Source organism: Garra rufa, chromosome 12 (assembly GCF_049309525.1).
Source record: "Garra rufa chromosome 12, GarRuf1.0, whole genome shotgun sequence".
In the NCBI taxonomy this organism is placed as follows: domain Eukaryota; kingdom Metazoa; phylum Chordata; class Actinopteri; order Cypriniformes; family Cyprinidae; genus Garra; species Garra rufa.
Genome location: NC_133372.1, coordinates 34240439 through 34253462, shown reverse-complemented (window position 1 = coordinate 34253462; position 13024 = coordinate 34240439). Strand labels below are relative to the sequence as shown.

Here is a 13024-nt window from a genome sequence, read left to right as displayed (position 1 = left end):
CAAGAAAAAGAGACAACCCATTATAAATGCATCAAAGGATAACTCATATAATAGACTGACAGACAAACCAATTACTTTTAACATTTAACCAATACACAGTTTATTTTTTACAATACATTATTAATTTACCATAATAGCAGATGTTGTGCACATCACCTTTAACCAGCGGCTTATTTTGTGATGTTGAAGGAAAATCAGTTACATCCATCTTTTCATCTTTCACCATTCCCGCTGTATCCTCCATATTTTCTTGCTTGACACCGACCAGCTGTTGTACAAACACCTCCACGGGTTCTGATTTGACTGGCACATGACGCTCCAGACTTTTTTGGGCCACTGACGAGGGAGTCACAGGGGTCTTCTTCTGAAAAAAATGGCTGAGGGTGTTTGCTTCCTTTTTGAGGCCCTTCTGTCTTGCTGCTTTGCCTTTGAGCATCATAGTCGGGGTTTCCGGTGAAATAGGGGGTGATTCCAAATTTGAGTGACACAATTTTTGCCTGGTGAGAAGAGAAAGATATGTAGAGTTCAGTTTTTTAATTTGCATTTATTTGATCACAAATAAAGTAAAAACAGTAATATTGTGAAATATTATTACAATTTAGAATAACTGTCATCCATTTTAGTACATTTTAAAAATGTAGTTCAATCCTGTGATGGAAAAGCAAAATTTTCAGCAGTCGTTAGTCCAGTCTTCGGTCATATGTACTCTTAGAAATCATTTTAATATGCTAATTGTTGCACAAGAAATTATTATCATCACCAATGAGTGAGTTTTTGTTGCAGCAGTTTTGCAGAGATAAAAGGATAAAAGGATACTAGTAAAATCAATATCAATAGAATACAATATTAATATTAATAGAATATATAAAACATTTTTATAAAAAAATAAGAACTGTAATATGATACAACACTTGTAACATGGCTCTGACTGTAAATGCAGAGTTAAAGTGATTAAGCATATTTATCATTCAACAAAAATAAGAATAGACAGACAGCTTTTCAGCATGCCAATCCCTTTGTGCAGCTGATTTAACACATTTTGTCAAATGTTTTAGCTGTCTGACAATATAAATAAAAAAATAATGGCTCGGGGCTCTACACTTACTTTTCTTGCTAAAAAACTTTTAGGAGCACATTCTAAACAATAATCACAACTCTGATAAAAGATTAGCCTTCCTATTGCGAGGTGATATTTGACTCCTCAAAGTGATTTACAGGGGAATTTTGTTTTTTACCTTTGTTTTTACCTTTTCATATGTTTAATGAGGCTCAGAGGTGACATGAGTGCAATCAAAATCATAAATTCATGAGATTAATGTTTTAAATCTAAATATATGCATGTATGAATACGGAAATATTAAAGATTTAAATAACTGAACAGATCTGCCAGCAGGTGGCGCCAAGACACTGATTTAATTACTGAATCATATCATTCATTTAATTTGTTCGAACGGATGGTTCATTCGGGAATAAAGAAAGTGTCTGTCTTTATGAATGGGAAATTGAATAATTTCACTAGATTCGCTTAAAAACGCACGTTCATAAATAAACGAAACACCGCTGTGTTTGAGTGGAGATGCTCAGCGGCTCAGTTGTGACTACTTTTGACGATGAAATAGAGCAAAATCAGGCAATGTAAGTCACTTAATAATAACTTCTTGTTTATTTAACTGCTGTAATAAATCAAGATCTCATTTACAAACTCCCTTAAAAATTATTAAAAGTTGTCACTCATCTTAGTTTGCGATATCACAAAGCTCTATTATAAACAACGACGCTCTCTTTACTGCACAATCAGTCTTTTATTTACACTCTCTCTACACTTTATTTATGAAAGGATTTGTGAGATATGTCTGTGATACTCAACTTTGCAAAAACACGTAGAAACCTTTGAAGCTCCGCTGAGCACAAACGCAAATATGCTGATCGGGTCAGTCGCACATGGTGCTCCTAAATATTTTTTTTACAGTCGCACGTACTAATTTTCAGTCGCAAATGCGAGTGAAATGGTCGCACTGTAGAGCCCAGTGTCTGTAAACTAAATATTGCGTGCGGCATCCAGAAGTGCAGGCTGTAAAATGCCTGTGCAGCGTTACGCATAGTGCGTAAACATTGAGCGCTTATCGAACTGTCATTATCGTTTTATCGAAGAAAAAAACAAAAAAAAAAACACTATATTGTGATAATTATCGTTATCGAATTATCGCCCAGCCCTAATCTGGACCATGTGGTATATGTGAGGGACATACAGTATGTAATTTCAAAGAACATAAACTGGGCCAAGGACAAAAAAGAAAGGTTGTATGAACATCTGTTTGAGCCACTAAGGTGGCAATTTGTCAGCAAAACTGTGCTTCTCTATACAACATGTAAGCCTTCGAATATCTCCGCTTCCCTACTGAGGGAGAGTGAGAGACGAAATTGTGAAAAATAATTTGAGGGGAGGACAGGAGGGCAGAAGGAGTGAGAGAGAGAAAGTAGTACATAAAAGGAAGCGAGAGAGAGAATGTGAATGCAGGCAAGCACCTGTTGGTTTCACAATTCCAGTGGAAATGTGGAAAGCCAACAAACGCAGAGTGGCTGTGAGGCCATTACAGAGCCATAAAGTGGAGTCAATGAGGTGTGCAAAAGCTACTTTCCATTTTGAAACCTTTTATTTCTCCTTGTCTGACCGTTAGTCCACATATACGTACACCAAACTAAACATTTAAGTTTGAAGAAGAAAAAAAGAACAAGAAACAACTTGTCCCAATCTGTATTAAAGTGGCTGTGACCATCTTGGGTCTACATTACAAACTGAAGAGTTATGTCAGTTTTTTTGCTTATATGCCAATGCGATTAAAAAAAAAAAAAAGATCTAATGTCTTATCAGAACAAAGCTCAAAAGGGAAATAAAATAGCATCTTCACTCATCACCCTAAAAAATACGAAGAGATAAAGCCTTAATCCAAATGTTCCTGATAAGCTAAAAATAAGATTTAATTCATGCTCTAAAATCTCTTATTTACATGATGGCAGCATGACTAAGGTTATTAAAAACTCACTAGGTGGATCTATATCTTGACGTAATACCGCTGGAGCCTGGATGAATAAACAAAAGTGTGTTTGTAGGTTATTTGCAAGAGTCAGTAGAGAGTGAATGAAAATGTCAAGAAAGATTGTGAAACAAAGCAGAACAGCTTACATAAAAGAATTCAGGATGCACGTTTTCTGCAATGCTTGTGGGCAAAAATTGAGAAGATTTGTTTAAAGGAGCTGAGAGTACTAAACTTCATTGGTAGCAGAAAGTTATCAAATAAGCAAATATAAAACAAGATTTAACCAGTATTTAAACATTTCTTGAAAACAACTACGGAAAACAGATGCAATCATAATGTACATATCAAGGGTGTTTATGTATAAGTCTTAAAGACAAAGCAGCAAAAAAAAAGTCTATTAAAGGGTCCAACAGAGGGTGGAATCTTTATACTAACTAAAACAAGACTGTTTGGAGCAAAAAACCTTGACTAATATTATAAGCAGACCTCATGCAAAAATAAAATGAAAAAAACTTTATTAAGAAAAATTACATGATCCTTTTAACTAATGAATAACAAACTGTCCTAATTTTTTGGCCTTTCTACAGTAATGCTTTTAAAAATCAATTGCAGACTTGTAACAACAGGCATAACTACCCACACAGCCAAAGACTATGAAAAAACCCTCATGGACCATGTATAACAGGCCATTCTTATGTTTATTGCCGTCTTATGATAAATCGCTTGTTGTATTCCTCAACTGTAGGTTGCTTTGCCAAATGAATAAATGCAAATGGACCCCCTCACAGACCACAGAAAATACAGTCTACTTTCAGTCCCTCAAAATGCTGCTGTGAATCAAGAAAGGCAAACGGAACACACTGAGAAAATTTATTGCTGTAGCAAACCAAATACGTTACATAACCACAAGCAGGTTCCAGCTGAGAAAACAGGGGAGAGTGGAGAAACCACAGTTTTGGAAAGGTTTATATAGAATAGTCGTGACTGAAGAGTATATCATTCAGTTTAAAACCAAATACATATGATTTTTTTTTTTAATCTTAATTTCTGTAGCTTTCAAATGGGCTATAGCTGCGGCTTACATCACGTGTTGTGGTACCCTTGTGAACACACGACCAAGACTGGCACGGAACAGAAGAAATTGTTAGATAAAGTCATTATTTTTGTTTTCTTTGTCTACAAAAAGTTCTCGTAGCTTTGGAAAATTAAGGTTGAACCACTTATGTCACATGGACTATTTTAACAAAGTCCTTAATACCTTTTCTATGCAGGGTCAGAAAGCTCTCAGATTTCATCATAAATATCTTAATTTGTGTTGCGAAGATAAATAAGGAACTAAGGACTTACGGGTTTGGAAAGACATGAGGGTAAGTAATTAATGACAGATTTTACTTTTGAGGTGAACTATCCCTTTACTAAAGCCAGAAAAAAAGGCTTTCCGAGTTCTCTTTGGAAGCTCTATGATCTTCCAACAGCAAGTAAAGCAAGAGTAGGAGACAGTGAGTGTGCAACAGCAGTAGCTCTGAGGAGTCAATAAACAGACCTGGAAAAACAAGGCTAATTGCACTCATTGAGACCAAGGAGGTCTATAATATCGGGAGAAAGCTATTCATTAGCATTCCCATTCAACTCAATGACAGCTTCCCAGCTGGTCCAAGACAGGAGGAGATTTCAAATCTGCTAGCTTTGCTAATGGGCACACGGCTTACCTAGGCCTTAATTATTCCACTTATTCCTCAAAAAATGATACTATATACACATATATGAATGTAATAAATCACAAACAAATATTCTATCCGAGATACACTAGCCAAAGAAATGCAAACAAAAATAAAAGCAACGCTATATCTATATCAAAGGCCTTAATAACTGTCCCCAATGTCCTGTCCTAAAAGATGGCACATGCCTTTGACATCATCACTGGGAGAAAACAGGAAATTAAAACACATAAGGCACCTCTCTCTTCATCCCGATGGCCATCTGAAACTCTACCAACCAACTATATGAGGCACACTCACTGAGGAGATTGATGGCACCTAGAGAGACTGAATTAAAAAACAATATCGCGAATAAGATCTACTGTGCACTCCATTTTACATTCAATGTGAGGTATACATGAGGGAAAAGTCTTACTGTAAGATAGCTAGATTGTAAAACAATGTTTAAAAAAACATTTCTTGACGATTGCAGGTAAGTTGAAGACTTTGTAATACTGTATGTCTGGATGTGTACAGTCTGAGAACTTAAGACTGTCTGAAGAGAAACACAGCCAAGCAGTCTCTGCAGCAGGTGAAGTACGCCAAAGACATAGACTAGAATATTGAAAATAAAATCCCATTTGATTGTTAAAGGAAATCCCAAATCTCATAGCAGGCTAAGAGATTATGCAAGGTTGTCACGAGATGGTGAGCAATATGAGAAACAACTGCATACAAAAGCTCTTTAAAATCTTCTCATTCAATAAATTAGCTGATTTTCAGATACCTTCAGGCAAGGTAGGACAATCTCACATTTTAAAGTCTCTCTAAATGGATTTAGAGTGTAAGTGCGTAACCGGATGGTTGTTTATTGTCTAGCATCCTTTTTCAGGACTGTTTCACACTCCCTGAACGAGAACAAATCTAGCATTGCATCAAGAAACATGCACATGGCAGGACTGAAGCATAAGTTAATGCATCATTCATAAGTAAAATATGCTTGGTGCCAACTCTCATAAACCCCTGTGATAAAACATACAGTGACACAATTAGCATGCCTGGGACTTTGTGACTGAATCTTAATAAATGTTGCAAAGAAAGAATTCTCATTAAAAATGAGAATGGTATTTATCAGATAATTTATTACATTTATATAACTTTAATAAAAATAACCCATTGGGTTCAAAGTCAAAGCCACCAACATATTCTATTAACGTAAGGATTTCCATATAGGCAGAATGACAGAAGCAACAAATACAACCTTTACCTTTTGTGATTAAATCCTTGGGCAAATAAAGACTTGAATATGACTTGACCTCTCACTCTGTCCATTATCAAAAATCAGCCTCTCCAGTATTTTCAATTGATTTTGAATTAATTAAATTTTTTCTGTTCAATTTCAATCACTACCCGTTAATTAACCCCCATTGACTTTCTATAAGACTGCTATTCAGACCCACACATGAATTTGCATTCATATAACTTCTCAGAAAACTCTTTAGAGTGCTGTAGAAATGAATTGCGTTTCATTCACAAAGTCATTGGATCTAGCATAAAAATATGCATGAGTTAAACATGTTACCATGTTTAAATCCCTTTTGGAGAGTTCCAGAATTTCCCCCCAAAACAACGCAATATGCAAAAAAATATCGACTGAAAAAAAAAACATCATTATGAATACATGAAATAAATGCTCATGTTTTTAAACAGAAATAAACCTTACCTAGCTGCTTGGAAGCTCTGAACCAAGTCATCTAATAATCTGTTGTTCCTCAGGTCTTGTTCTGTTGATGGCTGTAAGGAGAGTTAAACAGATTATTAGAAAGTGTTTCCTTAACTCTAAACCTAATAACTCCATTAAACTGTAATAACAGCAATGTTTATATGTAGCCCGAAGTTAATAATTATGATTTTTAAATGCTTTTGAAAGAACATTTATTTGATTAAAAATACAGTAAAAACTGTCATATTACTTCATATTAAAAGAATTGTTTTCTATTCGAGTATATTTTGAAAATAATTTATTCCTGTGATGGCACTGGCAAAGCTAAATTTTCAGCAGCCATTATATAATTATTCTAAAATGCTGATGTGTTACTCTATTATTAGTGCTTGAAGATTAACAATGTTAACAATTATTAATAATGTTGACAAAGTTCATTAAACAGCATATACTTGTAATTTCTTATATTATAAATATCTTTACAGTCACATTTAAGCAATTTAGTGGAAGCTCGCTGTAATTAAAAAAAAAAAAAGTTTCTTGAACACTTTCAGAAACTTAAAACGATTTCTGAATGATCATGCTGCAGAAAACTAGAAAATGACACGGAAGTTCAAAATTCATCTTTGCCATGTCTTAAATTATATTAAAAAAGAAAACTTATTTTCAAATTACAATAATATCACTGATTTATCTGCATTTTTGCTCAAATATATTGCTGTTAAAAAGTTTGGGATTAGTAAGATTTGTAATGTTTTTTTTAAAGATGTTTTTCTGCTCATCAAGGGTGCATTTATTTGATCAAAAATACGGAAGAAAAAAAACAGTAATATTGTGAAATATTATTACAATTTAAAATAACGTTTTCTATTTTAATATACTGTAAATTATAATGTGATGCAAAGCTGAATTTTTATCATCCATTGCTCCAGACTTCAGTGTCACATAATCCTTCAGAAATCAATCTGATTTATTAACAATATGCTGAATTATCAATGTTGGAAACATTTTTTGCTGCATAACATTTTTTTGGAAACTTTATTACTTTTTCAGGAGTCTTTGATGAATAAAAAGCATATTAGCATGATTTCTGAAGAATCCTGTGACACTAAAGACTGGAGGAATGACACTGAAAATTAGGGCTGTGCAATATGGACAAAATAATCATATTGCGATTTTTTGAACAAATATTGCGATTGCGATTTTATTTGCGATTTTTTTTTTTTTTTTTTGCTTTTTCAAACAAGCTACGTACATTCTAAATGTATTCAGTGCACAAGAAGTGCATAACAAAACATTTCACCATGAAATAACAGTATTAAGTTTAATAAAAAAAAACTGTAGTAAAATTGTCTTTAAAACAGACAACATAAAATAAATAAGCCATTTTACTTTTTTCCCCCGGTACTTTAGCCTACTTTGTGCAATAACGAATACATTAATTTCAGTGGAAAAATAAGTCCAAAACTCTCTATTTTAACATTTTGAGGGTTCTAAAATCTTTTGCTTTTTTTTTTTTTTTTTGAAATTCTTATGTGTTTTAATTTTTCTGATAACGAAAAAGCATAAACATTTATTTTTAATCAAATGAAAAATAAACCCTTTTCATTTTTGTCAAACAAACAGAAATTTACTGTTAAAATCAATGCGTGGAACAAAAATTATATTCAGTTTAAAACGTTTAAATAATAGTTAAGTGGTTAATCTTGTTGTAATATTTTTTTTTATCATATATATTGTTTTATGTAAATTATTTAAATAGGAATATATAAACACCTACATTATACTGTACAATAGTAATACAGGACTAATATTGATCTGTTACATGCATACCTGTCAAGTATCCCGTTTTGGCCGGGAAAGTCCCGTAATTTACCCTTCTTTCCAGCCGTCCTCCCGTATTAGTATTTTCCCATACATCTTCCGTATTTTAACCTGCGTTATTAAAAAAAAAAAAAAAACGTCCCCCCCTCAAAAAAAATCTGAGCTCTGTCACTAGCCTCGTGATAACTGCCAACGAATGTATTTTTCTGAAGAAGAGCAGGGTGGGGGACAGTCACGTGTTTTGTAAGATCTGTAACTGCGACTTTAGCATCGCACACGGGGGAAGGAATGATGTATACCAGCACGAGAAATCCGCCAAGCACAAGCGCGGGCTAGAGGCAAAAAAACATGCCCAGGTGATGTCAGCATTCGTGACGACAAATGCCACTGAGGCAGACCAGGTCACAAGTGCAGAGGTAAAAATGGCAATGCTGTGTGCCAAAAGAGTCTTAAAGAATGCAAAGTCTGCAACAAATGAGTACAATAAGTCACTAAAAGAGTAAAGAAAAGTTATGTGAAATGAAAAGAAAAACTGTACAAAAAAGCAACATGAAATGAATGAGTGTGTGAATGTGAAAAGAATGTGGAATGAAAAGTAAATGTAAAGACAAGCAATGTTAAATGAACAGAAAATATGCAAATAAGCCTTTAAATAAATGCTCTTCATATATACCCTTTCAATGTCAACAAAGGTAGGCCTATCATTGGCTTTATGCACAGCTGCACTACTTCCTGAACTTCAGGCAGCTCCTTTGTTTCCTGTCTGCCATTATTGGACAAACTGATCACCTGGATTAATTAGTTTGTCCAATAATGGCAGACAGGAAACAAAGGAGCTGCCTGAAGTTCAGGAAGTAGTGCAGCTGTGCATAAAGCCAATTATAGTTTATAAGTGGTTGACAAGTGGTGATTTTAGCTTTCTTGTTACCTGTCTTAAAATGTAAGGGATACTGGAGCTTGTTTCCCTTATTTTCAAATCCAAAACTTGACAGGTATGGTTACATGTTAAACCGTACTTTTATTTTGACAGGTTGCAGTGAAGTTTCTGTGTGTATATGATGCTAGTTTTCTCAAATGAAACGGTAAAAGTGAAACTCACAGCAGCGATTTGGCGATTGAGTTTATCTGTTCATGTGAGATGCAAAGGCCAAAAATTAGCGGGAGCGTCACGTGTGCTTCAGTCTGCATGTAGTAAAGAAATAAAACGTGTCTCCACCATTCATAAATACAGAAGCAAACGAAACATGCAGGATTCATATTAAAACGGTCTTTCTGCATTTCAGTTTTCACAGACACTAGTCCATATCGCGATTTGAATTAAGTGACAGACCAACTTTTGATTTATTCATCCAGAAATCGACGAATTACGTGGCATTCCGCGCTATAGTAGATTGGGTTTTCATGAATGGAGTCCGCGATCCAGTCCGTGTTTTCTTGGAGGAGACATTGTAATCACGCGACCATGAAGAGACAGAAATGCCATGCCTTAGTGTAAATAAGATAAATAACATAAGGCAATTTAGTATGTTTAATAAAAGAACTATGTATAGACCTGTTCTATAGGAAAGATTACCTTACATGACTTCTATTGTGATCTGGCGCTATATCGAAAATAAAATGAACTTGACGTTCAAGGGGGGCGGGGGTGCCGTTGAGATAGGGCCGATTGCAGAACAGCAGAACCATACGTCACAGCAGTCACACGGCAGCAGCGCCACGGCAGCAGGCTCAGACGGTAGTGGGCGGAGTCTCCATCTGAGATCGAAAGTGGGTGAAAATAATGATCAACTTATAGACCTTTTTCCTGAGTAAACGATGAGCGCCGCCATTACGAATTCTAACGTCAGATTGAATGCTTTTCCGGTCTCCATAGGAACCCATTCAAATAGCGTCCATCTGTTTTTAATGTAGCTAACTTCCGCTGCTTCGTGTCATCTACACACTCATTAAAGTGAGGCACTGACAAATTACGGTCATTGCGACATTGCCAAGTGATGGCGCTATGGAGCCATGTGCTTTTTAAAAACATTTTAATAGGTTTAACATTAGTTTATTAGCTCGGAATATACCCTAATTTGACTAGAAACAATGCAGACCGGAAATGCAAAGCATTCTTTCAGTTAAGAGTCGGACTTACTTCCGCGTTCAGGAAAAACGTCTATATTTTTCCATATATTTTTAAACAGTATAAACTGAGTACAAAGCTCAAACAAGAAACAAAACAAAACTTGAGCAATAGAATGTTTTTATTTAGTTAAACTATATTTTTTACCTAATCATTTCAGTATTAACCAATGTTTCATTGTACATAATACCATGTACTATACACTATACCCATCACAAACTGGATTTTCCCAAAAAAAATATTACAAAATCAAACAAAACATATAGCACAGAAGGCACACATTTAACAACAATAATAACCACACATTACTCACCTAACTAAATTAGTTTAAACCTAAAATAAATCAAAACTCTTTAAACATGCAATTAATCCAGAGGCATGATTTGTTCACACACTCATTAAGGAAATGTCCATATCATCCTTAAATTCAAAGTGAAACATGAAGGGCTGTTTGGCCAGCAGACTCTCATCATTTGTTTCTGCCATTATAAAAGTTCATTATGTTGCTGCACATGAAATATAATGCGAATAACATTAAATAAATATATATTTTTATAAGGTTACACACTGATTATTTATAACTTAAACCCCATTTTTCTACCCATCCGTTGGTCGCGCATATACGCCATGTTTGTAGTTTTTTACACTTTTTATGCGTATTTGTAGTTCTAATCAAATCCTCGTTCAACACTCAATGTGCTGTGGGCAATATAATAGCCGTTAGAGTGCGCATTAATCCGTACTTCGAATTCTAAAGGTAAATTGTAGTAGACCGTCCGGAAATCTTTGGAATACTTTTTAGGACATACCAATTCTATTTTCGAATACTATTTAGGACGGATATTTTGTGGGACCTGATTGGGCTGCAGCAGGAGACTCCGCCCACTACCGTCTGAGCCTGCTGCCGTGGCGCTGCTGCCGTGTGACTGCTGTGACGTATGGTTCTGCTGTTCTGCAATCAGTCATTATTGGTGCCGTTGGGGAGATAGATAAAATCGCAGCCTTGTGCGGTTTAGAAATCGCATGTGCTTAAATCGCGATTTTTTTGCGATTGCGATTAATTGCACAGCCCTACTGAAAATTCAGCTTTGCATCACAGGAATAAATTATGTTTTAAAGTATATTAAAATAGTGAACCATTATTTTAAATTGCAATAATATTTCATAACATTTTGTCTATATTTTGATCAAATAAATTCAACTTTAATGAGCATAAGAACGTGTGTGTGTGTGTGTGTGTGTGTGTGTGTGTGTAGAGAGAAAGAAAGAGAGAGCGATTTATCAATTTGACATTCAATGTAAAATCCTGTGGCTAATCCAGTGGAGGATTACTGGAGTATCTGACAGGAAGGTTTGACAGTCATGTTTATATTATTTTGACATGAGACTCACCAAGTTACAGACAGGACACAACAATTTATAGGACAGGAACTTTCGGATGCACAGAGAACAAACTGTTGGAACAGCAAAAAGAAAAAAGATGACTTTGTATCTTGCTGAATTAAAACATCTTATATGTCAAACATTTGAACTGTAAATGTATACGTACAGTTGTGAGAACACTGGGTCATCATCGTGATGTTGAGAAGCTCAAAGCAGATAGGACAACGGAGGAGAGTGTCCATGCTCTGATACAGACAAAAATAAACAAGATCTGATGTCAACGAACCTGGGAATATCCAGATTTATGAATACGAGAAATCTCTGACACTGTGATATGTGCTTATTGATGTATAAAACCATGCAATGCAGTTCATTCTGATCGATATCATAAAAACAGTGGCCATAAAACAAGAACATATGACATCGTGAATAGATCTTATGTGTCTTATCAATAAAACAACTGAAAAGACTGTAATCACGTTGAATCGTTGTGAAAGAAGACGCGTTAGAGATCGAGATTATACAATAATATTATACACATATGAGCTCCAAACACAATGGTAACAGTTAGCGAACAACCTTTTTTCAACTACAGACTTCACAAAGTTGAATAAAAGAACGTACTTTGAGACATGACAGGTTCGGCGGGAAGTCCACTTCATTCAGCTGAGCCATTCTATGTAAATCGCTGTGCTGTTAATAGCTTTATTTAAATGGAAAACAGAAAAATTAATTCGAACTCTAGCTCTCTAGATAGCAACAATAAACTCCCGCGCATCGCTAAACACTTCCTACAATAGCGTCACTTCCGGTGAAAACACGTAACAACAGCATGACGCGACATTTACAAACATACCATAGTAGAAGGTGGCTTAGAGATGATAGATTTTTTGGACATTAACAATACTTTTAAACCTAATTGTTAAGAAATTGTCTAAAAAATTATAATTCCATGTGTTTTTTCCCCCCACAATGTATCTTTTAAAAACTTGGATGGTTATGCTTTCTTCTTAGATGTAACTTTCTAACAGGAGAGTTACCTATTACATTTTCTAAATTTCACCAGCAAGTATTATTGGCTTGGAAAATGTGTTTCCATCACAACTTTTCTCCGCACAAAATGCTTTTATACTGTCATTACTTCTAGGAATAAATCGTTATTTTTGCACAGGTGGTTTGAAAGGAATATAGATTTTGTTATGGATGTGTGAGTGGAAACATTTTGTCTTATGAA

General features: G+C 34.9%; 1 protein-coding gene across 2 annotated transcripts in view; it reads right to left on the bottom strand.

The window, feature by feature from the left end:
- rad18 (RAD18 E3 ubiquitin protein ligase) overlaps positions 1 to 12558 on the bottom strand; it is a 66566-nt gene extending 54008 nt beyond the window's left edge. Inside the window, exons 1-5 of one of the 2 annotated variants that reach the window (XM_073852392.1) lie at positions 12415 to 12558; positions 11957 to 12035; positions 11800 to 11861; positions 6459 to 6529; positions 130 to 497 (exon numbers count right to left, since the gene is read on the bottom strand). In XM_073852392.1, coding sequence (XP_073708493.1) covers positions 130 to 497; positions 6459 to 6529; positions 11800 to 11861; positions 11957 to 12035; positions 12415 to 12465 — 631 coding nt within the window. In that variant the 5' untranslated portion in view covers positions 12466 to 12558. The remainder of the gene's footprint in view (positions 1 to 129; positions 498 to 6458; positions 6530 to 11799; positions 11862 to 11956; positions 12036 to 12414) is intronic. The other variant, XM_073852393.1, reaches the window with a different exon arrangement.
- Between the last annotated feature and the right edge of the window lie 466 nt (positions 12559 to 13024).